Here is a 24,423-nt window from a genome sequence, read left to right on the forward strand (position 1 = left end):
TCCTTGTTTACCCCAACACTCCCTTGTTGATCAGTGGCCGAAGCTCCAGTTCTTATCTCTTCTTGCTTCCATCCAAATTTCCGCTGCCTCCATTTAAACTCTCTCCCGAATGTCTCGCCTAGCTGACTTTAACTGTATTTTTACATAGAAGCAAACATTTCAGAGCTGATTTCACAGTTCTTAGAGGGGTAGAAATGTCATATGACAAAGGAATGGCTGCCAAATGTCAGTCAGTTTTCACATCATGTATTGGCAGAAGACAGAAGATGCTCAGAAAGAGAGAAGACACAAAATTCATTCTACCAGAAAAAACAGTACTGCTATCAGAGTGACCAGTGTCTGGTCTGATCAGCTTTCCATTCCACTCTTGTTCTCCTATGACAGGATTTTGTCCATGGATATTCTGTGATTGACAATCTGCTGAAGGAAGCTGATATTCAGGAGACTGTCCACCTCTCCCAACAGGCGGCGTGTCCACCTCTCCCAACAACAGGCGGTGTGTCACTGCTGGGGTAACGACACCCACTGTCTGCAGCTGTCTCACTGCAAAGCAGTAATTTTGTAATATTTTCACTGGCAGTCTTGTATCAGGATTATTCTTCCTTAGAACTTTAGATGTTGCAAATAAGTCAAATATAGATGCTAAAAATACTACCTTGCCAGCACAGTTTAAGCAAAAGAAGAAATAGATCGCTCAGAAAAGGCCAGGCTAATAGCCTTAGCAAAGTTAGAGTAAAGAAGTGGTTAAGGATCTAGATGATTTAATCCAGTTTTAAGAAAAGGTTTTACAGTGAGCAATTAGATGCTGTTTAAGGAATTAATCACTAATGGGTCATTAACTCTGACTGCTATTGTACAGTTAACAAGCCGAGGCAGGATTATTAGACTCAGCACCCAATTAAGAAGGAGAAGATATTTACAACAAAATGAACAAATGAGCTTTTAAAATGGAATGGGACAATTTGAAAGAAAGCACAGAAACACAGAAAACTAGACAGAGTACAAGACAGATACGAGTTTGTCTGTGCTTCTGTCCCCTCATTTGTTGGAAAAGTATTTACCTGTCTGTGACCACTTATGTTTAGCTGGTTAAATATTTCTTTTTAGCAATAAACGCACAGCTTTCCTTGAAGGACATAACTGCACGCAGTTGATCCATCACAAGATTCACGTTTACAATGTGTAACAAAAGACCTGCTTAATATGTCAATAGGAAGAACAATCACCATAGTTCGACATAATATTTCTTTTTCTGTTCACAAGCATTGCATGACAAGCTTAATAAAAGTGACTGGGTGTCTTCAGCAGCTGTTCGTGCTGTCCCGGCGCTGCGTTTTTATCTACTGTTAGTATTTGGGAATGTCACGTAACCAAGGGTCAGTGCTGGCTACAGCGCTGATCAAAAGCTGAGGGGGTCTTCCCGATGGTGCCACAACGCGGAAGAGCGCTACTGAAATCTCGGGGTTTAGTCACGAGCAATAAGCACAGGTAAGAGCTCTTGGAACAGTTAAACGTGCTCACGTGCAGGACGGCACTCAGAGCTGCAGCTGCACTGCAGCCAAGGAACGACGGTGGGGCTGTTGCAGCCCCGAGGAGGACGAGCGAGCAGCGCCCGAGCGGCGTGCTGTGACACGGCGCGGGTGCGCGGCGCTCCTCCAGCGCACCCGCGGCCCCCCGAGCTGTGCCTCCCGCGAGCCTTGGTGCTGCACACAAAGCTCACCTGTGAAAGCACCACTGGAATAAGACCTAAGAACTGAAGCAATGCAGCTTTTGTCCTCCTCCCCCCTCCCCGCAGAAGTTTACTCAGGTCTCCTTACTAGAAGTTAGCAAAGTATTTCCCTGGTCCCAACAGCGAGAGCACTTTCTTTTCCTGACAGCACGGCGGGGCACCGCCACGGGCACAGGTGGAGTGGCACCTACAGGCCCGGAGCCCGGCGGGAGGATCCGGCCCAAGCAGGGTTACATCCTCCCGAATTCAGCGGGGGCCAGTCCTGGGCCCCCCTGCGCTCCCCTGGCCCAGCACTCAGGGAAGGAAACCCTGGGGGGCCCGGGCACAGCGTGTGCTCTGGTCCAGAGACGCAGGATGGATCTGCAGGGAGGCTGGGAGAGAGGAAAAGGCGTTTTAAAATAGAAGGATTCCTATTATTATCTGTAAAGAAGCTCTCCAGACAATAGATGGGGGCTGCTGCGGAGAAGGCTGTGAAGGGATGTTTAGAAACTGCTGTCTAAGGTTAAAAAGCTCTCTGAAGTGAAGCTGAACAAAGCTGACATACTTGTTTCTGACAGGACTCTTAAAAGGTACGCACAGATTGTGAAAATATAATTAGATGTCAGCCTTTGTCTGGCCACAACGAGTGGGAAATGGTGAAAGGAGAGGCCTCCCAGTCTGCATTGAATCATCCCTAGGACACAATGAGGCCGCTTGTGCATCCTTCTCTCTTCCCTAATGAGAAACGTTAATTGCCACAACCTCCAGAGTGTGTAGAGCACCCTGTGCACAGTGGAGGAGAAGGGGTGTTTCATTACAGCTTCTCAGCCCCATTACAGGCAGTAACGGAGATAATGGAAAATAAAGATGCTGCAGTTTTAGTTTCGGCAGCTTGGCAAGGGGCATTGGGTGGGTGGAGAAACGAGCGCGGCCCAGCGCCATGGCAGCCTCGGGGGCTGCGCCAGGCAGGACGCGACCGGCGGGCCCCGGCTCCAGCTCCGGCCACCTCAGCGGGCACCCAGGGCACTGTCGGCTGCTGCCGCTCCCTCCACGGGCAGCTGGGCTGCGGCGGCACGGGGACCCGCAGCACCTGCTGGTCCCTTCTGGGGAGGCAGCGAGGGCCAGGGGGACGGCGCTGACCCCGGCCCGCTGGGGCAGGGGTGGGCAAACCGCATCCGAAACCCCGGGGCTGCCCCGCACAGGCAGCTGTGGGAGTGCTGCGCCCCTCCCCGAGCCGGGAGCCCCGACCCGGCTGCGCCCCCCACCATCAGCTGCAGCCCCCAGCGCTAACAGCCAGTCGTGGCGGGGTCCTGCTGCAGGAAGGGGCAGGAGGAGGGCCCTGTCTCATCTCTACATGTCACAGGCAGCGGAGGGTCTGGCCCGAGCAGCCCATCTGGGTGCAGAAACACGATGCATGGCCTTCATGCAGGTCATGCTATTTAACGGTGCAAAAGCAGAAAACCCTCCCCAGGTAACACAGGCCTTGGTTCCCAGCCACCTTACACAGCTCTTCGCCCTACTGCAGCTTTTATTGCAACTAAAGCGTCCAGCCAAGGAGGGAGAGCAAAAGAGATTGTTTTCCTAAGCTATAATCAGGCCACTGACTCTGCAGAGCATGTGGAAAAGGGAATTAAAAGGACCACAAAACACAAAGCAAGTCAAGGCGTGGGGGCAAGGCTGGTGCAAGGGACAGCCCTCCTTTTCCTGACTGTCCCGGAGAGCCAGAGCAGGGCAAGGGTGTCTCTTGGTCACGCCAGAACCAGCCTTCCCTGTGGGTTTCTCCCACCCAGATGCTGAAGAGGGAGTTCAGATTGTCTGCCAGGGTTTGCCGATGGACTGGATGTGCTCCTTGGCCTTCATCCGCAAGGCGGCAATGCTGGTGTTGCGTGGGTCTGCCTCATCCAAGGGGAACTTGTCCACAAAGGTGGCCCCGCACTGGTAAGGCGGTGGTGGCCCCATGGCTCCCAGGGGCTGCAATGCGTGGGTCACCGCCGGAGAGTTCAGGAAGGGCGGTGGCGTGTAGCTGCCGGGCAGGCTCTGTGGCGAGGCCACAAAGCCGGGCAGGGTCTGCAGGGCTGTGCTGCTGGGCACAGGGGGGCTGAGCCACGTCTCCAGGGGAAGGTTGCTGCTGAGAGGACCCATAGGTGTTGCCTGCGGTGAGCGGTTGAAGGAGAGGATGGGTGAGTCCTGCAGCTTCATGGAGGTGACTTCCAGCTTCTCCTGCCGCCTCCACTTGGCCCGTCTGTTCTGAAACCAGACCTGCAAGCACAGCCCTGTTAGCTGGGCCACAGGGCGGCACGGCAGAGCCGCTGCCCCCACGCGGGGGGCACACACAAAATGAAGCGAGCGGAACACGATGGAACAGCAGACAGCGCGCTGTGCCGAGCCCGGGCAGGAGCGGGTTCAGCGGTGCTGCCCCGCGGGCTCGGCAGCCCCGCAGCCCCTTGCCCGGCGGAAGCAGCACGGCGAGAGCCCGGCCGCGGAGCCGGCCCGCCCTGCCCGGCACATACCGGCTTCGGCTGCCCCGGGCCGCGACACGCCAGCCACCGGGCAGCGGCGCTGACGACGTGGCCAGCGGCCGGAGGTGCCGGGCCGCGGCCCGACCCCGCGGCTGCCGAGCGGAAAATAGCCCCGGGCTCCGCGGCGTCCCGCTGGCCGCGCCGGGCCGGGGCCGGCGCGTCGGGGCCGGGGGATCGGGGCAGCCGCAGCCGCGCCCGGCGCTCCGGCGGCGCCCCGTGGGGCTGCTCGGCCACGCACCGGCCCTCGCCAGCGCTGCCGGGCTGGGTTCACGGCCCCGCGGGCCGGGACAGCGGGGCCGTCCGCGCTCCGGGGCGGTGCTGCTCCGGCCGCCGAGCGTGCACGTCCACGCCGGGCCGGGGACTCCCGGCACCGGAAACTCGGGGCTGCGCCGGGCCGAGCCGGACTGTGCCGCGCCGTGCCGATAGCTCCCGGCGCCGGGAGCGCGGGGCTGCGCCGCGCTGGGCAGGGCTGTGCTGTGCGCGGGGTGCCGGTGCCGGGAACGCGGCGTTACCTGCACGCGGACCTCGGGCAGGTTGACCTTCATGGCGAGCTCCTCCCGGCTGTACACGTCGGGGTAGTGGGACTTCTCGAAGGCGCGCTCCAGCTCGTGGAGCTGGTACGTGGTGAAGGTGGTGCGGTTCCGCCGGTGCTTCTTCTTGGGCTGCTCCTCGTCCGACGGCTTCCCCTCGCCGCTGCTGCCGGCGGGCAGCTCGGGGCTGGCGCTGCCGGGGCAGTACGGCTCTGGGAAGGGAAGACAGGCGGGTCACCGGGAGGGCGATCTCCCCGCGGGGCCCGCCCGAGGGCGCGGAGGAGAGGCGCCCGCCCGCCCGCCACCCGGCGCCTCTCGCCCGCCGCGCTAACCTTGGAAGCGCTCGGCGCGGCCCTGGGGCTCAGCCGGCGGCGGCTCCCCGGGCATCTTGGGGAGGCAGTGCCGGGGACCCCGCCTGTCCGCCTCCTTGGCGCTGCCGGCGCTGCCGTCGGGCGGGAAGGGGCCCAGCAGGCCGTCCTCCTTGGTGAACCCCAGGATGGCCTCGATGCTGTGCAGCCTCGACGGGTTCCCCCCGGGGCTCCGCGCCGCCTGAGCGGACAGCGAGAAGGCGCCGTCGGCCATGGCGAGCAGGGCGCCGGGAGGGTGCATGGGGCGGCCGGCCCGGGGCCCCGGCACGGCGCTGCGGTCCCGCCCGGCCCCGGGGCGGCGCGGGCAGCTCTGGCACGGCGCCGCCCGGCAGGCTGGCCTCCTTGGGGCGGGGGAGGAGTGCCGGGGGGCGGTGGGCGAAAGGGAAGGCGAGGCCCCCGCGCCTCTCCGGCATGGCGGGGGAGGCAGGGCATCCCCAGGGCCCCGTCGGCAGAGCCCGCTGCCCCCCCGCCGGCCGCCCCGCCCCGCCCCGCCGGCCGCGGCCCCAGACGGCGCCGGGCGATGCCATCCGGGGCCCTCGAGGCGGGGCGGGCGCTGCCGGGGGCTGGCCCAGGCCGAGCGCCCCGCCGAGCCCCGCAACCGAAGCCCCGAGGTCGGGGCCGCGCTGCCGGGGCCGAGCGCCGTCTGAAATCGTCGTGAGGCCGGCGGCTGCTGGTGCGCCGGGCACGGGGGGACCAAGCCGGCACGCCGGGCACGGGGGGACCAAGCCGGCACGCAGTGCCCGGGAGGGCGGGAGCCGCTTGCCGCGGGAGCGGCGGACGGGCCCGGGAAAGGGGGCTCCATGGAGGGGCTGGGGAGGGGCGGGAGTCCCGGGGGTTCCGGGATAGAGGACGGTGTGTCCCCGGCGCAGTGCCGTGTGCTGTGGGCTTCAGGAGCTGCTTTGAATTGACAGGTCCAGGCTGCGTCCATCCCAGGCATTTTTTGAGTGCATGGGTCTCATTGGTGGCCTCTCAAAAGGAGACAGGGTGCTGTGGCACTGTTCTGTGCCAAATGCACCGGGCAGGGAGCATTGAGGGTAGAAGCTGGTGCTCTGGTCCCCTGTTGGGATACTTGCCCCGCGTCTGGCTGCCTTCAAAGCCAGGTCTGCGGACCAAGAGACAGTGCGTGCGGGCTTTTGGGGAGAGTGGACTCGAGAGACATCTGAAAGAGGTGGGCTCAGGCTTTCAGCCTTCTGAAGTCTGGGGAAAGCGCTAGGTAATATTTCTGAGGAAATTTCCCGAGATGTTGGCAGAGGACAGAGCCTGTTGGAAGACCGATGCCGTGACCCTGTCCCGCATGGCACGAGTGTGCTGGGAGGCCACAGGGCAGGGCATGGCTTCGCGGGAGATCCACAAAATGCTTTTGAGGTAAGGCAGAGAGCCAGATCCTACACCTTACATTGTGCTTGGCTCGGTGGAGGACCTGCCTCCACCATACTCCTTCCTGTAACAAACTCCTTCCTGCCTTTCTCTTTCTGTCACTTGATCACTTTTTACACCAGCACTTGCCAGTTCCTCTTTGGCACCAGCTCTCTTTTGTCCCAGCTGGTTGAGTGACAAACACCGCAACATCTGGAGTGGTTTTCAGCCTGCACTTAGCTTTGAGGATGCTTCCATTTCAAGTCTGAGTGTATGTGAATGAAAAACACCACTGCTGCTGCTTTCAGATATATTAACTAGTCCAATAAAAAAGTATGACCTCTCTCAAGAAATCTTCATTGTTGCTTCCCCCCTGCCCAACAGGATGCATTTTGTGTAGATTTTTCCAGAGGAATCTCTTCAAAACAAAGGCAGTCCTTGCTGCTGCCCACACCGTGAGGTTCATGGTCTGATGTCCCAAGGTTAATTCGCTGTAGGAGCGCTCGCTGTTCTGTCAGCGCCAGGTGAGGTTTGCCTTCGGGAACTGCTTTGGGGTGCGGGAGGCTGGGGCCACAAGAGCTCAGCCATCCCTTGGCAAAGAGGGAGAGGCCAACAGGAGAGACAAGGTTAGTGTGGCTTTTGTGCACAATATGAAAAGCAAGTCAATACCACTGTAGGGGCATTGGAGGGTGCTCAAAGCAATCAGCCAGGGGCCATTGTGTTCCTTTAATCTACATGCGTATTTCCCAAGAACTCTATTAGTGAAGATGAATGAACTGTGCAATGTCCCTAATTTCTTCTAATTTGGAGCTGGGGTTTTATGGCACTCACAACCAGCACAAAACATGCCCGTCCCTCCAGAAGCCCTTGCCAAATTTGGGATTCGGTTTTGCTTGTTGTGGCAAAAAAAGATGGCAAGGTGAGACGCAAAGGAGAAAGCGCTTCAGCTGGACTCTGGGCGGCAGCAAGTGCCATAAAGGGCATTGGGTTCTGGCACGGATGGTGCTGTTAGGGCGCCTGCCAAAATTGTCAAATACAGAGATGACTTACATTTTTTGCTGTTAATCACAATGCAAAACATACAGCAAAAAAACCTTCCACCCCCAAGCAAGGTACACGTCCCACACAGTACAGGAGACCTTCCTCCCTGAGACAGAAGGATCCTTCTCTCCCTCTTTCCTCAGCAGATTATTACAGTTGTGTTTGCCATATGGAAATGCATTTGTCTCAGTAGATTCCTTGTTAAAGGAGAGTGGAGTTTTCGAAAGAGGAAGCAACTCCCTTGGCCACAATCTGTAAAAATGTGGAAAAATGAAACAACAAACCTGTAGCCGAGCAGCCAGCAGCTCCGAGCCCTCAGCTCCAGATCTGTCCCGCCGAGCTCCAGGCACAGCGCGCGGTGCCCTGACGCACACGAGGGCACGGGCGCTGCGCAGGGGGGAATCTAACGGTGCCGGTGATAACCAGGGACTAACGCGGAGAGTTCAGGATGGCAGAGCAAGGTAACCATCTGAACATCTCCCTTTGGGCCTGAGGTGCTGGCTGTTAACTAATACCCTGCTGCCACAGAGTCCCTTGGGACGTGTCACACTAGCATGAAGTTTCAGAAACTGATACTGTGGTACATCACAGCTTTGCAAAGACAGTTTGCCTTTGGAAATTTACAGGGGGAGTCAGGATCAAATCTGAGAATATTCATTATGGGATGAAATAGGTGGGCTTGTTTGCCTTTCCAAAAGACAGTCCCCATTCCATCTCTTTTTAGTTTGTTTTGTTTTTTGCAATGTATTATTACAACAATTACTGCTGAAATTCTGTTTAGAAGCTAACAAACATTGTAAGGATGGACAATCTCTAAAGCACAGCTGTCTGCTATAGCTCCTTCGCATGCATGCATAGTGAAGACAAAATGGGAATAGTTCTGATCCTGTTGGTGCTGTTGAGACATATGTATGGGACATGGTTTCACACAGTGAAATCACCACCATAAAATGCCACAGATTCTTCCTTTCCTCCTGTCTTTGTGTCAAGCTGAAATAATGACTGCCTTGCTGAGCAGACATTGGAAGCTGAAGTGACCCTGCAGGTGGGACGTGGCTCTCCAGGCCGGTGCCGTGCAGCAGGGAGCGCCTCCTGAGAGATCAACAGGCCTCCCAGGGTCAGACAGCAGACCCGCGAGGGGCGAGGGGGACGGGGCTGGGCAAGGAAAAGAGTGGAACGCTGGCCCCGTGGGAGCGCGCACCCTGCTGCAGTTTGCACGCTCCGCATCATCAACAGATTGGTAAAACTTTTTAAAATGGCTCTGCCTTTTTTCTCCCCAGAAGTTCCTAAGTGCGCTGTTTAAGAACCTTCTTGAAAGCACAACGTATGAGAAAACTGCTGCCTCCTCCCATCACTGCATCACTCGTACCCTGAGTCACCTCTCTGCCGAGACTTTCCTTGTGTGCCCCAGGAGAGCCGGTGGCTTTTCCCCACCGCTCAGGGGGTGTTCCGTGGCCCGGCCGCGGCTGCTTGGGGAGCGGGGCGGCACAGGGCTGGTGCCAGGGCTCCCACACGCGGGCTCGCCACGCTCAGCCATCCCTCCGGAGGGAGGGATCGGAGGTTCATGCCGTAAGGCTATATTAATGCAATCCTTCTTTACTTGTTTTCCAATTAGCCTAATTGAATTCGGATTGCTTAAAAGTGGGCACTAGAGACGTTTATCTTGATGGGATGATGGCCTTGAGCTCCAGCGATCCTATTAACTGTAAGAACCCAAATCCCAGGTAGGGTCGGTCCAGCAGTAGCTCCCACGTGACCCAACGCTTTAATCTGCTCCTCTCCCATGCAGCACACGCACGCAGACACACAGACATGCACACGTACGTGCACACAGGTGCATGCACACATGCAAGTGCATTCACAAACACACCAGCGCACACGCACACACAGCCTTTCACAGTTCCGGCAGCACTAAGGGAAAGGTTTAGTGCAAGACGCCTTTCCTTTTCCCCAGGAGCTGCAACAGGGTGCTGCCTGGGCCCCCGCCCCAGGGAAGCTCCTCACGGGGCTCTCCCGCGCCGCAGCCCGGCCCTGCGCTGCCCCGCTCAGTCTCCAGCTGCGAAAACGGTGCCTGAGGCAGCTCCCACCCCCCAGCAGCGGCCCGTGCTGCGGATGGGGAGCCAGCCCGCGGCCACCCCCGGCCCGCGGCCACCCCCCGGCCCCGCAGCCGCCCCCCCGGCCCGCAGCCGCCCCCCCAGCCCGCAGCCGCCCCCCCGGCCCGCAGCCGCCCCCCCGGCCCGCAGCCGCCCCCCCGGCCCCGCAGCCGCCCCCCCGGCCCGCAGCCGCCCCCCCGGCCCCGCAGCCGCCCCCAGCCACTCCCGGCCCGCAGCCGCCCCCCCGGACCACTCGCCTCTGCCAGCCCTGACACTGTTTTTTGGAATCTCATTAATCACTTGTTTGGTGATTCTGACTGTACTTTCTTCCCTGACCCTTTAAACCGTCAAAACGCTGATCCTGTATGTGCTGACGAATTTAATCAGCTCCTTTAAACCACCAGATGCTTTCAGTAAGATTTTCAGCATGTCCCTGGCACATTTTAATTCAAAGGTCAAAAGCCTTAGGCTTGTTTACTTCGGTGTTGTATAGATAAGACAATTCAGTCTGTAAAGTAACACAACAGTATGCAGACACCTACCAGATTTACACACACACAGAGGGAACGGGATTTATCCTCACAAACCAGTGTTGTAAGCTGAGCTGGCGACTATTGTAACTACTTTACGTAAAGAGCCCACTTCTTTTCCACATAGATGATTAAACTCCATGGTGACATGTGAGAGAAGGATCCCAAGAGACAGAAATCGGATCAGAAGTCTTGGGGATTTTAGGCAGAGCTGAAGATTCTCTTCTCCGCTACAGAAATGACGCGTTACAAACACAAGAACCACTGACCACCATCTCTGAACAGACCAAGGTACCCTCCGGAAAAAGTGAGCAGGTGGACTGGACCACCTCTCCAGGGGCAGTAACGGTGTTTACAAGACAAGGTTTACGTCACCACATACCGAGGTGTTCTTTCCTGTACCTAATGCCGGGGACACGCACGTGTTTTCTGCAACCCCCAGGATGGGGGGGGAGAGATAAAGAGCGGGGGGGAGGGAAATAGGGGGGGGGGGGGAGGGAAAGAGGCGGGGGGCAGAGAAAGAGAGAGGGGAGGGGAGAGAAAGAGGGCAGGGGGGAGAGAGAAAGAGACAAACTGTACTTAGTGCATTTATTCATTTAAAATGAATATTTTTACTTGATTGGGTGGAGACACAGAGAGAGAGAAAGAGAGACTTACAAACCTGTAGGAAGATGCCACATGCATTCATTTGCAAATTTCATTACAGTCGAGCTCTTGGAGAACTTACCAAATCCTTCATTTTATAGAATACCTGAGTCCCTCGAGAGTAGCGTTGTATACGTCGTCCACGTGCAAGGGCTGTACAGTTTTTGCGTGGGTTATGCTGCATGCTAACTGTACGGCTATGAGACACCGGGGCTCCCAGCGTCGTGTTTGGGGAGCAGAAGGCAGCCGGGCCAACACCTGCTTCGGTTTTCCCCAGAAGAAACTCCAAAAACAGCAATAAAAATCTTGCTTGGTTCTGAATCTCCACCCATTGAACTGGATCGTGCCGGTCCCACAGGCTCAGGTTTAGCCCTAGTGAAAGCCCTGCTTTAGCTGCCCTGCCCCAGCATCATCTTCCAGGCGGGCCAGAATTCCTTGAGCCTTGTCTGCAGCTGGCTCCAAGAGTGAACGTGGTGGGCTCGTTTTCAGCCACACGGGTTATTTGCTGGTACCACAAGCCCGGAATTTGGCACCGGAGCAGCCAGCGGGCTGCTGCTCTCACCTGGGGTGCGAGTGCCCGCGGAAACCAGGGGCCGTGGGCGACGCCGCCCCGAGCAGCCGCGCCGCGCCGCGCACCCCGCCGGGAGCTGCCGAGCCCCGGTGCCTGCCGGCACCCGCTCACCGCTACACGGGAGGACGCTTCTGTCTCGTGCTGTGCAGTTACATGCTTCACCTTTTGCTGTATTCAGTACAGACATGGCCAAAACCACTTTTGCTGAAAAGGCCAACATTTGAACACTGGATTTGTTTCAAAATGTTTGAAACAGATTTTTAAATTAGAAATATAGGTATTTATTTCTGAAAGCAATATGAAATGAGTGGTTACCTATGCTATGCATCAGAAGAACAATTTTGCCTAAAAATACACATTTAATAGCATTTTGATCTCTTTGAAAAATGGAAAAAGGCACATTTTTTCCTCAATATTAGCTTTCTTAAACCTTGCTCCATGGGGAAAAATGTTGTTTAAAAATGAGGTTCAGTTCTGTCGTTGCACTAAGCAGTCACAGCACGTAAATGGACCCCCCGCGGGGTTTTAAAGTCTCTCTCTCTCGGTTCTCTATACTTACACTTAATGCTATAGACCTAAGTGCATTCTTCTGCTCGCTCCTGCTCTGCAGCCCCACTGAGACAAGGCTGAATCTGCCTCCCTTGGGTAGGGGTATCTCTTCTACATCACAGAACATTTCTGCTCAGCAGCCTGTTTCATTTCAGTGAAGGTGGCTTGTGCCTTTTCTTTGATCGCATCCATGTCCATATTCTGGATGTTCTGCAGCTGTCCCAGGATAGAGTCTTTGTCTTCTTCCTCCACCTGATCTTCTGCCACCATCTTCTGAAGGTCTTCTGGCAACCCCACATCATCTCCAGCCATCTGTATTTGATTCTCATCCAATTCACTCTGATACAAAAAGAAAATAAAACAGGTACATGAATTTCTGCTGTCCCAGGATTTACTGATGAGGTTTTTGTTTGTTTGTTTTAGGGAGCAGCAAAACATAGGCACAGATTTTTCGGTCAAAGTTCTTAGATGTAATGCAGTGGCTTAACCAGCCCCCATTTTCGTGCTTAGAGTTTTCGGTGTCAATTACCTTTCTTTAAGGGTTTCAGCAGTGTCAGAGCTGAGGCCCTCAGTGTCACTGGCCGTTTTAGAAGTGTTTGCCATACGGGTTCGCTGTGGAACATGCTCATGCTGCAGGAAGTCCACTACAAGTTGCTTGTATCCACAACGCACTGCCCAGGCTGCCATCTGTTCTGTGGTTCGGTTGATGAAGCAACAGCTTTAGAAAACCCGTGTGGCTACCATTCCCCTATTAATTCGGTGGTGGGTATCTTCCGATATCAGCACTAAGTGGAAGCCTTCCTGAAGAAACATGCATTAAACTTAGGAAATAACGACTAGGAAAAAAATGTCTCCATCTTTCCCAGACCACGTCTGAACTACATCTAGGTCTCTGGCTGCCATCTCCGAGCTGTGACAAGTGCAGGGGCTGCCGGGCACACCCCAGAGCAGCGCTGGTACGTGGGTGACAGGAGGACTTGACAACAGAGGAGAGGATGGAGGTGGGTGTGAGTCTCAGAAAGCAAAAGGAGAGCGAACTGGGTAAGCAATTAAAACAGCTGAGATGAGGGAAGCGCTACACACACTTGCTTCCTGCCTGCCTGCTGAAACGCTCTATCGCTGGGGCCATGTCGATTTCTCAAACAATGGTGATTTTGTTCACATCTTCTGATGGATCCAGAGCTCAGAAGAACAGGATATTTTGACACAGTTCACACATCAAAGATAAGCATTAATGCCTCATTACATCTCCAAAATGAAGCATGACAGCAGCAAAGGCCTGATATGAATAAGCAGCACTGCTGTCAGCAGGAGGTGCTTTTGAGAGTGAGAGGGGTTCGTATGAATGAACGCATGCAAAAATGAATGGAAGGACGTATATGAGCAATGTTCGTGCAGTTTCAGGCCTCAGCAAGAACGGGCAGACTGGGAGGTTTGACTGCATAGCCACTATTTACCCCTACATGTATTTGCACAGGTTTATGTTTCCAATAACTGCACTTCCCTTTAACCCAATTTCTCCCCATATCTCCTATGAACATATGGAGAGGTGTATCCCAATTTTCACTACGTGGCTGAAATGGGTGAAGACCTCTCTTAAGCCCTTTGGGTAAGGGCTGCTGATAGCAGATCTGTGGGAGACAGAAAAAACGTGTGAAGTTTTCCATCAGCAGGTGCTGGTTATTGGAGGAGTGAGCCCTTCTGAAACTCTCCTGAGTAGCAGTAGAGGATGATAAAAAAAGATACAGGGTTAATTACTGAAAAAATCTCCCTAAGCTGACAATCACACATCATCTTTTCTTTAGAATTATTTATAATTTAAGACATCATCACTGCATACTACCGTATATTATGTGAAGAGGTGCCTATACAGTTCACAGAAAGGCCACTTTGGCAACGTGAACAGTTGTTCGGCACGTTCTTGCACCGAAGCCTCCTGCCTTACTGAAGTCCGAGATGTGACGCACAACACGGTTTGGGGATTCCGAGTGTTCTCTGACCACGGAAGAGCACATTCGGGTGTAGTCTAAAGCCATACAGTTCTGCCCAAGTCACCTGCCCCTACACATTTGGCATTTAGCCTGACCTTGAACAGGGTAGGGTCACCCAACAGCAAGCCAGGAAGCACATAAGAAATAAGTTAAAGCTTGTTTTCTCACAAGGAGACCCCCGAGGATTTCCCCACAGGGCGTTCTTAAAGTCAGGTCATGCTGCACAGCGAGCCTGCAGCCCCAGGCACTCAGCTCCGAGAGCCGGGACCACCGGGGCGCTGCGAACGCGCTGTGCCCGCCAGCCCGCGGCGGCAGCTGGCCACGGGAGCACAGCGGGGTGTGCCGAGCCCTGCTGCCCCAGCACGGACTGTGCAGGGGCTGCTACCTGCCCCAGGCCACGCAGGGTTCTGACAGTAACAGCGGCATCGCCCTGCTCCAGAGAACTCTGAGCCTGGACTGCAGAGAGCCCCAAAACAGGCAGACCTCACGGGCAGGACAGCCGGGGCCGTGGGCTTTACAAACTCATACAGAAAGCGCCTCAAGACCCTGGCAAACCTGCACCCGACTGGATGGCCTGTCTCCTGCTGACTTTAATCTTTAGATTCCAGGTCTCTGCAAGCATTCAGCCACCCTTTTAGGATCTCTGAGAACACAAACCCAACATCTATTCTAGTAAATTAAATATGCCTGGCACTGGTCTCTTGCCCGAAGGCCAGCTGGCCTGGAACAACCCACTGCGAGGCTGTTGAACCCTCTCGCCCTCCCAAACAGGGTGGTCCCATCTAACTGCCTGTTGGGAATGCCTGTCCTAACTCCAAACGGGCCCTGGGAACGGCTTGAGAGAGTGCCCAGGCCAAAACTGGGTCAGACGCTAACCTGACCATTCAACAGCACAGGCAAGAGCGTCCTAGTGCCGGGTAATATTCTTTGACCCTGATAATGCACCTGAGGTAGCCAGGCTCAGATCCATTCTGTTACAGGTGCAATATAATAGAGTTCTTTACACATATGACACACAGGTGTAAGCAGAAAACAGTCAGTCTAAACACCTGTTAATATGAAGGCTGTTTGTAAACAAAAGATCAAAGCTCAGACTAATCCATAGGAGAGCCAAACTTTTTGAGCATCACCCTGTCACGTACCGCTTTCCTCATGTCTAACTTACCCTGTCATAAAATTTACCTGTGCACAGAGACCGTCAGGTAGGGGAATCCAGACCTGACCCTGTGATTCACCACCTATAATGTGCCAGTTACACACAAAATCAGGGCTCACTTCACATCAACCTGCAAGTGGGATTTTTGGTAAGCAGTAGGGCAGCCTCATGCTGGGCTATGCCGTCCAAGGGCTGCGGGTGACCCACGAGTTGGTACGAGGAGCCACCGGTTGGAAACACCGGCCTTCCCCCCGAACACCCTCTCGTGCCCTCCCTGCACAGGGAACACGCGTGGGAGCTGCCTGGCACCCCGGCTGTCAGGGTCCCACGTGCCCCACCACGTCATTGCCCAAACTGCGTTGCCCCTGTGCCCCAAAACCCCATTTTGGCTCAGCCTCCTGGCATCCACTTTGTGACTCCATCTTTGCACAGTGGGTCCACAGATGTTTCACTCTGGCCTATTAAGAAAGCATTTAGATCAGCAAAATAATTCTTCAAGCTCAGGAAAGACTTGCTTTCAGCTACTCATCTGAAGCCTGCACGCACTGAAGAGCTTCTCCTGAGACAAGTTTCTCTTTCTGCCCGGCCAACACGCATCCCCCGCAGCACAGCTAGAGCTTATGTAACGGCTGCAGACAAGTAAAAAACCTTTAATTCTGGAATAGTGCTATTCATTCAGTCAAGTCTTAACAGCATCGCCATCACAGAACGACAGAGCAAGAGCTGAGATTACATGACTACGTCTCACCATGAAAGGGATAAGCTTTCCCTTTTAACGTCTTTAGCAGCACTCGTTGTTGAAAAGACACCCAATTGCATCTGAGTACTCTTCCCATCTAAACACCGGTGAACAACAAACATCCTGCAGCTCCGTCACCGAGAACCTTGCCGAGCAGTGCCCACGGAAGTGCTTTGCCTGGGCAAAGGGGCCCACCTGTGCGGAGCAGATGCAGTCCCTTCCCGAGGTGCCGGAAATTCACACATCATGAGACAACCCCAACTCTTGGACAGAAGAACAGCGCTAAAGTGACAGTACTCTGACGGGCAGCAGTGGCATTCGAGGTGACACAGCGTGCAGATCAGTGGGGCGAGGCTGCCGTGCCGCAGATGAGGTCTGTGGACAGGTTGGGTGGGCCTGTGGTCACATAGATGTTCCTCCTGCATCACACGCATCATCTCCCCAAGACCCTGTGTTTAGACCTTGCAGCAGTTAATTGATTACTGTATCCCAGTTCAGAAAAAAAGGCAGCAGGTGAATAAAGGGTTTGGTGTAGTTTTTTAAAATTAAAATATGTATGTATCTATACACTTTTTAAAAAATGATTTGTATGAAGGCGATGTATTGAATACTCCAAAAGTGAAAAAGTTGTCCGTAGACGAAAGGTCTCATGGCTAAAAACATCTTCCTGATGGCAAACTGAAGTTGACAATTCTGTTAATAGGATTAGGTTCATTAAGGGGCTGCTTTCTCTTACAAATCTAGCCCAGATAGCACGGAGCTTTAGATTTAGCACTGAAAAGGGGGCCCTGCGTAGTCCTGAGTTTCAGGCTTTCATTTACAATGCGTGCTAGTGATTGGTACTGGTAACATTCAGAGTTTCTATCCCATACTGGGCTACCTTAAATTACTTTCAGTTCTGAAAATAGTTAATGCATTATCACAGCTCCGAGAGCATTTTGCTGCCATGATGTTGTATCATAGAGTTGAAATTTTTTCAGGGACACATAGCATGCACGTCTTGATTTAATTTTCTTCCTAATATAACAGATAGTTTCATAAGGGCTGATGAAAAGAAAGCAGACCTTAAACCAATAAATGCTATATAGGTAGACACAAATGCGGAAAAGCATATCCTACAAAAGTTACTCGCAACCACGGCAAATCAGCTCCTGTCCTGCCTTGGAACAAGCGTTCTGCTGTCACTGCTGACGTTTGGCCCCAAGGAGCACCTGGTGCGTATCAGTGCTGGAGATGGGCAGGTGTCCATCGCGTGGGTCAGCCAGGGTGCCCGCGGAGACCCAGCCGCCGCAGGCGGGAGAGTTCCGGTCCCAGACACCCGCCCCAGCGCGGAGCCGGGCGCCTTTGAGCGAGCCCTGTCGGCACGCGGAGCCGGGCCTGGCAGCGCGGTGGGGCTGGCTCAGCACCCGCCTCCAAAAGGAAAACAAAGCCTCGTGATATTTTACTGCTCAGCTGCTAATTAAAATGCCGGTGTTTAGAGATTTAGGCCTGCAATCCAATCAACCACTTAAAATCTTGTACTTCATTTTTTTGCATAATTAATCTTTCTGTAATTAAACCTGCCCTCAGGATGTGTTTTCCTCTTTCTTGCCACTATGCTGAGCACCCGTGGCCCAGAACAAACGGCATATTGCAACTGGCAAATCCAGAAGAGCACAGTGGACAATCTGCCCTTGCTCCTTCTGCCCCTATATACGACACTGGTCACGCACAGCGCTCAGGCATACCCGTGTTTCTCCAGGCGTCTCCCTTTCTCTTCCAGACGGATGTTCTGTCTGGAGGGAGCTGGAAGACGTGGTACCTCTCTCTCGTCCTCTTGACGCCAGGCTGTGTCTGTGAGTGCCCGCAGTCCCCCAGCACGCGCACCGCAGCGCGGACACCCGCCGTGCAGCGCGGCGGCTCCGGGGGCCGCGCCCGGCCCAGCAGCGCTCGCGGACCACCGCAGCGCCCGCACGGTGCCAACACGCGTCTCCGCAGAGGGACCTGCGGCCAGAACAGCAACACCTCCAGGGAGCGAGAAACAGACCAAACTCGTGTACAGGCGCGTGACCTTGACAGCCGTCTGCGAAAGACCCACAGGCTACAATACTTCAATTTAAAGGGGTGATTTGAATGAGAAGCTATAGGTGTAGCAATATGCCTTCGTTTTGAGGATGACAAACTCTGCCTTCAGATAATTTTAAAAGTTAAATGTCCTTACAGAGAGTTTGTTAATCTGAAATTAGTTGTTATACAGAGCTGTATTCACTTCAAATTCGCTTACAAAAGCTTTATTCAACACTGACACATTGGGAGGGCACATAAAAGTAGCCTAATTGAGGTTTCTCCACAGCATTTTTTCCCTTTCTTGCCACCACGGGCCTGTCTCAGAACATTCTGCCACACTTCAAGACAGCACTTCTTTTCCTTGGAAAGTCACTTAGCAAGGTTTTGGTTGCAAAAACAGATTTTCAAAGTTAGAGAACAATAAATGTTTCATCCCTTATCAGGAATGAGGCCTGCGTGGTGAAATACAGATGGAACGATTTTATCTAAGTCACAAGGTTCATCCAAATTGTAACGTGCCTTTAGGGTTCAAGCAAACGATTAGGAGTGGTGCAGTATTATGAATATGGCACTAGAGGGCTTTTGGCTACTCGGGGTTAGAAACAGCAAACTAACACTGTAGAAAAAATATAGAATCACAGAAGCATTTCGTCTGGAAAAGACCCTCAGGATCATCGAGTCCAACCATAACCTAAGTCAGGAACTGAACCATGTCCCCAAGAATCTCATCTATGTGCCTTTTAAACACCTGCAGAGACTGTGACTCCACCACTGCCCCGGGCAGCCTGTATGACTTACAATTTGTGTTTATATTATATAATCCCTTTTTGAACCTAGGCGACTTTGTTAACTTTAAATTGCTCGATCGCTGGTCCTTTTCTTCTGGCATTTCTGATGTTTCAGTGGGAAGTTCTTTAAGCAGCTCAGCACAGACGCCTGCAAGTATTTCAGTACTTAGTTGTCCTTACCACAGAAAACGCACAAGCGTCCTACTCTATCGCTCGCGGGTTCTGCGATAGGTTTTAACACTTCTCAGCCACACGTGCCCTTGCTCCCAGGTCGTGCCAGGACGGGCTCTGCGGAGCTCACGGGCAGCCCCACCAGCCCGGCGTCCCCACCGCTCTGCACACAAAAGTCACCGTGGGTCCCCTCCACCTCGGGACATTCTGTGAGCAGAGAAAAAAGGGTTTAAAAGCAGCAGCCAGCAGGGAAAACCGCGGCTCCGGCCTCCTCCATTTCCGTACTGAGCCGCAGCGGGGACCCCGCTGATGAAGGCGATTTGCCGTTTTCAGAACGTCGGTAGTCAGTCTGTTCCAAAATTGGGCACGTAGCTAGATGAGATCAGGAACGCCAGGCTTACCTTAGGGAGTCTGTACTTTTCTCTCAGATGAACCCTCAGACAGGCTCGCTCTGCTTTTTTCTGTGCAAATGCCGCATCTCTTTCCATTCTGGAAATCAGAAAAAAAAATATACAAGAGGCTAATAAAATACGGTCTTTTATACTGAACCAGTTGCTCCGCTGCAAAACGTTACATGCGGGAGTTATTCCCAAGGGCACAAAAGAAGCGAAATCAATAAAGTGATGCTAACAGGCCAGACTTGTGCACCCTGAGCGTGTTCTCAGAACAGTTCCCTTGAGCCCTGTGAAGAGTGAACGAAAAGGCAATACTGCTTGTCTGGAGTTTGTACCTGTACTAACTGTTATTGCTCACTGTAACAACGAATAATTCCGATGAGCAGAACAGAAAAGTTACACTTATTCCTTGGTTATTGCACGGGGGCACTTACGGACACGCGGCTGCCTGCCCGTGCCCCTGTTCTACAAACAGGGCATTGTTACGGGTAGAACGCACACAATGGCAGAACGGTCCTTCTGGCTCAGACCAGAAGTTCGCTTACCCTGGAGTCCCAGCTCCAACAGTGGTGGATGCTGAGAGGAATTTAAGAGGATAAGCATCCCGTATCAAAACTGCTCAGCTTCCAAAAGTCAGCGGTGTGAAGTACTAGAGCAGGAAACAGGCTCCACATCATTGTCTTTAATAGGCCTGGACGGTCTCTGTCACCTCTGACTCTTCCTAGACTCGTCTGCATTCATTTATTGTTTCAGAACATCCTACAGCGATGAATTCCACAGCTTCCCTCTGTGGAAAGGTACTTCTTTTATCTGTGATTTTATGAAATGCTTTCATTAGGTTGAAGAACAACTCAGCACATTTTTTGGTTAGATTACTTGCACTGTCACAGAAATTCTATGGCAAAATTTATTTTGTTCCAGTACAGGTATTTTGTTACATAAAAGCTACTTGTAGGATGAAATGCTGCTTTTCCTCTGCTTCCACAAATGAGCTTTTGGTCTCTCTCTCAGAAAAGTCCACCTGAACTGGAAGCCATCAGCGCACCTTCCGTGTGCTCCCCAAGGCGGCTGCCCTGCTGCCCTCGCCGAGCAGCTGGCGCGGGGCCGTGTTCGCCAGCGCGGCGACGTCCCAGCACGTCCCTTCAGGCGTCCGCTGGGGCTGGAGAGCATTTCCTGCTCAGGTGCATTTGAGCTTTTCGCCTGTCCTGCCATCACGGGAACACCTCGCAAAACTCACTCAGCTGATCTGCCACCATTGCCCGGGCCCTGGCACCTGTCCTAACCTGACACCTTTTTGCTCTGGAGGATCTAATTATCCTGTGGAACACGAAGCAGGTACCAGAGTGGCTGCGTGGCCGCCAGGAGCCTGCGACGTGCAGCACGAACCGGGGCTCCCCTCCTGTGGCGCTGGGAGCAAACTGTACGCGACCGTGCTGGAAACTGCCAGCACAAGCCACCCGTTTCTTTCTGCTGGTTCTCAGGGAAACGTATAATACGCAATCTGTGCATTTTTGTCTGTTTAATTGCCAAAGCAATCCCAAGCCTGAGAAGAACCCAGGGCCGGGGTGGCCACGCGAAGGCCCGGCCGCCCGCGTGCGCCCCCGCCAGCCCCTGCAGCCTCCCCGGCGCGCCCGGCAGCGCGGCGCCCGGCAGCCCCGCGGCGCCCGGCAGCGTGGAGCCCGGCAGCCCCGCGGCGCCCGGCAGCCCCGCGGCGCCCGGCAGCGCGGAGCCCGGCAGCGCGGAGCCCGGCAGCCCCGCGGCGCCCGGCAGCGTGGAGCCCGGCAGCCCCGCGGCGCCCGGCAGCGCGGAGCCCGGCAGCCCCGCGGCGCCCGAGGGGGCTGAGGGGGTGACGCGCCCGCTGACCGCGCCGGCCCCAGCTCTCTCCTCTTCGAACGTTCCGATGGCAGCTGCAGACCGTGCTCCCGGAAGCGCGCCCGCACCGCCTCAGCGCGCGTCGCGGGCACACGGCACGCTTGAAACATCACGGAAATCGTTGTCTCACAAGCTTTTTCCCTGTCCCGGGAGCCCCATTTTGCTGCTCAGCCTCAATAAAGCATCTTCCTGCCGGCAGGCAGCTACTGCTCTTTCAAATAGCCTTTCACAAAATGAGTAGCAAAGAGTCTGTATTTTATTCCAAACAAAATGATACCTATTTAAAATTTTGTGACAGAAATGGCCACTGCTAAATACAGACCTGGATACCTCAAATTCCACTAGTCATTAACCTTTCACCTATAATCATCTTACATGACGGATTTACACAACCATTATGTAATTGACCATTAGATGAACAGATGCATTCGAGATTTAAAAGTCAATTGTTTTCTTTATAATTATGCATTATTTGAACTCCTACACGTTAAGGTCTTTATTTTAACTCCGGTTTGATACTTAAACACAGCAAGCGGTAAACATTATAACTACAAACAAAATAAAATTGAGATTTAATCAGTTGAAAAGTTCTGCTTTTTTTAGTAGATTTTAGAAAAATACTGAAAATGTGGCTAAAAAATAATACTCTTAAAACTCATTAGTTTTTCATGTCTGCCATAATAAACGTGGACAAACAAAAGATTGTGTCTTGAAAGCGTACCTGACGGGGGTTCACAGGACAGCAAATCACACACGCTTTACAATTAACTCCTGCACTATAGAGAGCTCTGTACCTACGGAAAAATCTGACAGGTAAAGGACCGTCAAGGAGGAACGGATCCAGGACACCGAGGTGCGGAGACAGCAGGAAAGTGTGGGGGAAAGTCACAGATGGGGGAGGAAGGGGAACGCAACATTTTGTAACTCCAAATCGGTGAACTCTTATTTTGCAAAGTCTCTTTAGCAAAGATCCACCTGCTTTAGAAAGGGAAGAGAGCTGAAAGTTTGACGTTTTCTTGGGTTACCTTTATCTGCACAGAGTTATCGAGAATCAGCCCCATACTGACAACAAGGGAACAGGTACTCACTTCTCCTCAACCATCTGCTTCTGATACTCCTCATACTCCTCTCTGGTCATCCCCGCGGCCGCGGCTGGGTCGGAAGGAGCGCTTTCTTCTTTGCTTTCTTCCCCTCCACCTCCGAGTCCCAAGTTCTTTACCTGGTTGCTCAACATGGTTTTCATTAGAAAGGCCATCTTCAGGAGGAAGGAGCTAGGAGCAAACAGCTACGAGAACGCAAAACCACACCGAGAACGTTTCCAAACCAACAACTGTAGGCAAGAGAATTTCTACAGCCACACCAGCTCCTCAAGGGCACAATGCTAGTGAAACGTGAATGCCAAAACCAGTTTGTCAGCCATAATCTGGATTAAAGAGCGAACTCCTTAATATCTGGAGGCAGATGGTTCAGATTACTAAAAAAAAAATCATTAGATGCAGCTACCTACTTTTTATATTAATGCCTTAAGCTAATTTTACACACACAATTATAATGTGCAATAGCACTTTGACGTCTTCAGTCGTGAGCCTCTCACTTCCAGAGAGATGGAAACACTCCCTGGAGCACAACAGATCTGAGCTCAAACGCCCGTTGATTAAATGGCCATAGTAAAATCATACAATTCGGGCTACTGAGCAGAAGACTCTCACGGATTTACAGTCAAATGAGATTTGAAAACAAATTCTTCGGTAAGCAAAAAGCCCAATCCTTTTTATCCGTTAGTATCTTATCAGATTGGACAGAAATACATTGATTTTTCTTCATCTGCTTCTCACAGGGTTGGTTTGCCTCTGAACTCTTTTTCCAAGAGGCAGTCACGAGAAGCCAACGCCATCGTGCTGCTTGCCGCGGTTGGCCGCAGCTCCTCCCGGCTGTCCCGCCTGCACAGGACGGCCCGCGTGCTCAGCCCTGCCCGCCGGAAGGGGACGGCTGGGGCTGCTCGCGTGCCGCGGCTCGTGCGGCTCCTCAGCTCTCACACCTGCGCTCGCACCGCCGGCCTCTCCACGCCTGCTTAGGCGCGGATCTGCAGCATCTGCTGCCTGGATCACAGGCTATTTTGGGAAAGATCATCTGATAGGTCTCAAAAGTTCATGATTTTGGGTTTTGAGCATTTGTTCTAGTATGACTGACTGCACATGCCTTAATGAAACACTCTGTAATTTTGATTATCTAAATGGTGCTCCCAGCACTCCGATAATTTCACTGAGAGATGGGAGGATTCCAGTTTGCCTAATGCCTTAATCTGTATTAGAGTCTTTCTAATTAAAGCAGACCTGTCACTATTTAAAAAACAACAACAAAACAACCCACGGTATTATGTAATCCTGGATTATTTGTGATTAAACAAGAAAATTTGCATTTCTTATTGAAATATAGTAACACTCAGAAGCACAAACTCCGAATCGCAAAACCACTTTGATATACTATGGATACCTGTGACGTGTTTTGCTTAAATCAAAACTGATCTTTACAATCGCCGTGCTCTTCCGGAACTGCCCAGAAGCTGCCAGAACTGGGGAGGAGGACCAGCCTTGCACACCTGGCCGGCCGCGAGCCCGGCCACCAGGACCGCGAGCCCGGCCACCAGGACCGCGAGCCCGGCCACCAGGACCGCGAGCCCGGCCACCAGGACCGCGAGCCCGGCCAGCAGGACCGCGGCGCCTCCCCACACGGCTCGAAGAGCTGAGACCACGATGTCAGAGAGCTGGTCCCAGTTTCAACAGCGAATGCTAAACTTGAGCGTGCACTACTCTGAAGTTCAATGCATAAGATTCTAAGCTGTTATCTGGCAAAGTTTAACAAATATAAATCCAGCATTAAGTTTATACATAAGGTACTGCTGCTCCTACCTCAGAGCCGGTTCCAAGCGGGCCCGGCAGCCTGGCTGGGGAACGAGTGAGGGAATCCCTGACCGGACAGACACACGGCACGGGACAGAACGTAAGACACCGCGCCCCGCACGCCAGGGACACGCTGACTGGCTGCCAGGGGACGCACGTTGTGTCCCAGCAAACAGGAGCGGAGCGCCCGGGTGACGGCGGTTTGGGGAACCTGGAAAAGCACTTCAGAGATACAGGCAATTTCAGCGCCAAAAAATCAGGTACATTGTACGCTCAAAGCAGCCAGCACGCAACTCTGCGTGCCGCTAAGAGACCCGGGAGTTGACACACTACTGCAGGCCTGACCGCCAGTGCCCGATACTCAAGGCAAGTCTGACAACACAAGCTCTTGAGCCCACGTCTTGCTCTCCGGTTAGAGCGGCTCTTGCGCAGACTGCGCACTGTGACCCGCCACA

At 53.6% G+C, this 24,423-nt stretch overlaps 2 protein-coding genes and 1 long non-coding RNA gene across 4 annotated transcripts; 1 reads left to right on the forward strand and 2 right to left on the reverse strand.

Annotated features, from left to right (window-relative positions):
- Positions 1 to 3,218: 3,218 nt before the first annotated feature.
- On the reverse strand, positions 3,219 to 5,605 carry LOC102093170 (retinal homeobox protein Rx2). 2 transcript variants are annotated; one of them, XM_065046672.1, is made up of 3 exons: positions 5,090 to 5,605; positions 4,752 to 4,969; positions 3,219 to 3,967 (listed from the first exon to the last, which is right to left on the reverse strand). In XM_065046672.1, the coding sequence occupies exons 1-3, from the start codon at positions 5,364 to 5,366 to the stop codon at positions 3,515 to 3,517; spliced, it is 948 nt and encodes a 315-aa protein (XP_064902744.1). In that variant the 5' UTR covers positions 5,367 to 5,605; the 3' UTR covers positions 3,219 to 3,514. The 2 variants fall into 2 exon arrangements, with proteins under 2 accessions (XP_064902744.1, XP_064902743.1); XM_065046671.1 differs by having other exon boundaries at positions 4,740 to 4,969; positions 5,090 to 5,598.
- Positions 5,606 to 9,869: 4,264 nt separating this feature from the next.
- Positions 9,870 to 11,111, forward strand: LOC110356411 (uncharacterized). Its single transcript, XR_010469127.1, has 2 exons — positions 9,870 to 10,436; positions 10,892 to 11,111. It is a non-coding gene; the product is annotated as an uncharacterized LOC110356411 (long non-coding RNA).
- A 589-nt stretch (positions 11,112 to 11,700) lies between these two features.
- On the reverse strand, positions 11,701 to 24,416 carry LOC135577369 (complexin-4). The gene is made up of 3 exons (XM_065046676.1): positions 22,157 to 24,416; positions 19,203 to 19,290; positions 11,701 to 12,249 (listed from the first exon to the last, which is right to left on the reverse strand). Exons 1-3 carry the CDS (start codon positions 22,321 to 22,323, stop codon positions 12,022 to 12,024), a joined length of 483 nt encoding a protein of 160 aa, XP_064902748.1. The 5' UTR covers positions 22,324 to 24,416; the 3' UTR covers positions 11,701 to 12,021.
- Positions 24,417 to 24,423: the final 7 nt, after the last annotated feature.

Source organism: Columba livia, chromosome Z (genome assembly GCF_036013475.1).
Source record: "Columba livia isolate bColLiv1 breed racing homer chromosome Z, bColLiv1.pat.W.v2, whole genome shotgun sequence".
Taxonomy (NCBI): domain Eukaryota; kingdom Metazoa; phylum Chordata; class Aves; order Columbiformes; family Columbidae; genus Columba; species Columba livia.